At 43.9% G+C, this 3,048-nt stretch overlaps 1 protein-coding gene across 1 annotated transcript in view; it reads right to left on the bottom strand.

Moving 5' to 3' along the window:
- The window catches only part of LOC104959843 (retinoic acid receptor gamma-A-like), a 14,870-nt gene extending 12,088 nt beyond the window's left edge, over positions 1-2,782 (bottom strand). The window contains exon 1 of the mRNA XM_010787754.1: positions 2,281-2,782. Within this exon, the coding sequence (XP_010786056.1) occupies positions 2,281-2,425 (145 nt within the window). The 5' untranslated portion in view covers positions 2,426-2,782. The remainder of the gene's footprint in view (positions 1-2,280) is intronic.
- Between the last annotated feature and the right edge of the window lie 266 nt (positions 2,783-3,048).

Below are 3,048 nucleotides of genomic sequence, written 5' to 3'. Positions count from 1 at the left end.
CACACACACACACACACACACACACACAAGAGAGTGACACAGAGAGCGAACAGACTTTGGCATGTCCCGCTCCTTTAATGCCTCCTGACATTGAAACAAAGGAAGGCAGAGAGGTGCTGAACTGCCTCACATAAAAAAAAAAACACAGGAAAAGATAACCCCCCCTTAAAACCCACACACACTCACACAGGGGAGAAAGCTGGTGTCAAAAAGACACAGAGGCCAAAATGCTCTCAGGAATTTAGACTCAGTGTCCAACAGCGCATGTTCACGGAGAGCAACACTGAGAAGATTCACTTGTATTCATTTTCCAATAAAGGCGGCTGATATAATGTCGACCATTTTTTAATAATGAAAATAGTCTAAATGTCGACATTTGCAAATGTATTAACCACAATGGTGAACATCAAACGAAAGGTGGAGGAAGTTTAATTCTACTTTGAATGTTCACAGACCCAAATGGCTGAGACTCGAAAGGTTAAAGACTATCTTTACAATTAATAAGTCTGAATGAGTTGCTCATGTCTTGCTCAAAGTGTTTGAGCCAAGTGTTTGGTGACTTAGACTTAATCCTAACATGAACAATTATGCACAATGAATGTGTAATTAGCATTATTGATAAAACTGCAAATTATTTGATTTAGTCATTCGTTATTTGATCTGTGTAAAATAAATAATGAGCCAGCTATGTTGTCTTCAATAATCTGGTTTTGTTCGACCAACATTTTAAATAATATAAACTTTAAATGATTTAAAACAGAGAAGGGCTTTCATTTATCTATTATTGAAAGAGTTGCTATTTATTATTCTGTCAATTGACTAATCAATACATTGAATTGTCTCAGCTCCAGTTATAAGCGGTGGGTTTTTAAGATCACCAGCCCAGCTTCCTGTTTGAGAGACATCGGTTGAGGTCAAATCTATTCTGTTTAGTTAAATAAAGATATGAAGTTATGTCAGAGTTGAGTTATGTTGCCATCCATTGATGTTACTCAGAAACAGAAATGGGCTAGATTCCCCCGAACCCCTGTGGTCGTTTTTTTAGTTCAAGCTGAGAACAGAAACGGCAACCCTTCAAAGCTCAGGAAACTAAAGCAAACTGGAGCGATCTCATATGAACAGGAGAAGATTAATGAACATTTGGGGACATTTGTCTGCGGGGCTGACATCTGGCGCAGCTCCTTAGCGAGTTGAAACAGGCCCTGCTGTGGTGTTTGTCATCCTGACTGCTCATCCGTCATCATTAGTGAGCACTGAGGACCTGACAGGGCCTGATGCACTGGTATCTAAATAATTACTGAAGATAAATAGACTCAAGGTGCGCAATGAGGACATCCCGCAGTGGAGAAGATGTTTTGAACATAAAACATGTTGTGTTCAGCTCAGTGACACACGTGAATAGACTTCAGCAAACCAGTTTCTAAAGATGGATTGAGTCAATGTTGGGGCCACAAAGCAAAGTGTAATCGAAGAGTCTGGACGGAGACAATAGCAAAAAGTGTGTTTACTATTATTGCTGGAGTGTATCTAATGTATCTTTGCATTGGCTGTGAGACTGAGTGTGCCTTCAGCTCTTTTGAGAATACGTCCAGTGTCAGGAAACATCTGTCAAGTGGTTCACATTTAATCTTTTAACAACCTTTCCTTTCTTACAGCCATCCTTTCTTCTGATATTGCTTCAAATAACTGTTGCATAGCGTAATCGATTGATCATATGTTGATCCGTCCTTCTTTATATTCATTCGACTTGTATAATTGGTTTATAACTAAATGTGATTCCATGAGTTAACGACCAAATCACATCCGTGTGATTTTGAGGCCCATTTGCTTTCAATCTGTCAGAGCTGTTTCTGGTTGGACGTTGCTGTTTTCTGCACACGTCGCCGGGTCAGCTCTCGAATTGTTTGAAAGAGCTGTCAATCATGCAGAGTCATTCATAATGAAAACAAACATGATGATGTATAAATATGCACTCCCCGACTCACTCACTCACTCTCACAAAGCACACTGAGCGCATAAACAAACAAAAAGCAGGGTGAGAATGGGTACACAGAATCGAAAGGAATCTGACTCTTCCTGTGGAGAGAGCTCTATGATAACAAAACCAGGACCCTGATAAGAACTCTAACACACACACACACACACACACACACACACACACACACACACACACACACACACACACACACACACACACACACACACACACACACACACACACACACACACACACACAGCTGCTCTGTACCAGTGTGATGGCCAGCAGGATGGAGTACTCACACTGAATGCTGCCGGTCCCGGCCCAGGCGTAGGGGTCCAGGCCTGAGAAGTACGAGCTGGCCTTGCTGAGCATGCAGGACCCTTGTCCGGATACATCAAAGAGGGGCCGAGGGGCCAGCCCCAGAGCCTCCATGCAGTCAAACATGCTCCTCTCAAATCACAGCAAACACAACTATAGCCTGCTGCAGCCGAGCTGAGACAAAGTGAGCGTAGAGTCTGAGGCTTCCTGTGAGTGTAACTCTGCCTGCTCCAGGTGTTCCCTCTCTTTCTGTGAGTTGGTCTCTTGTTGCCCCCAGGCAGGACTGCGTGTCCTGTCCCAACCAAGTCCTCTGGAAGCACAGAATCCTCTCTTTCTCACCTCTTTTCTGCTCTACAACCCAAACTGATTCCACCCCCTCTCTTCCAGGATCACTTGCTTGCCTTCCTGCTTTCTCTTGACTGCTTTTTACTGATCTGAGCTCCCCTCTTGCCGGCTCTCTGGGCCTCTCTCACTCCACCACAGACTCAGCCAACTATCCACATGCTCTCTCAGCGCAGAGAAAGGAGGTGGGGTCGGGGGAGAAGGAGGGGGAGGGACACAGTGCCTGGGGGGGTGTGTAACTGCTTTCCAATTGGTCAGGCACCAAAGTTTCTCTCCTTCCCCCTTTCCTCCTTCAAGTTATCCAACTTGCTCCTCCATATTTCATATTCTGATAATGAAAACAAACACTCCTCACTTCCCCTCCCTTGACTCGTTCTTCTTTATTTGTCTGCATGAATTCCTCTTTT

Source organism: Notothenia coriiceps, unplaced genomic scaffold, assembly GCF_000735185.1.
Source record: "Notothenia coriiceps isolate Sejong01 unplaced genomic scaffold, NC01 NC01_scaffold00031141, whole genome shotgun sequence".
NCBI lineage: Eukaryota > Metazoa > Chordata > Actinopteri > Perciformes > Nototheniidae > Notothenia > Notothenia coriiceps.
This window is presented reverse-complemented; position numbering and strand designations above follow the sequence as displayed.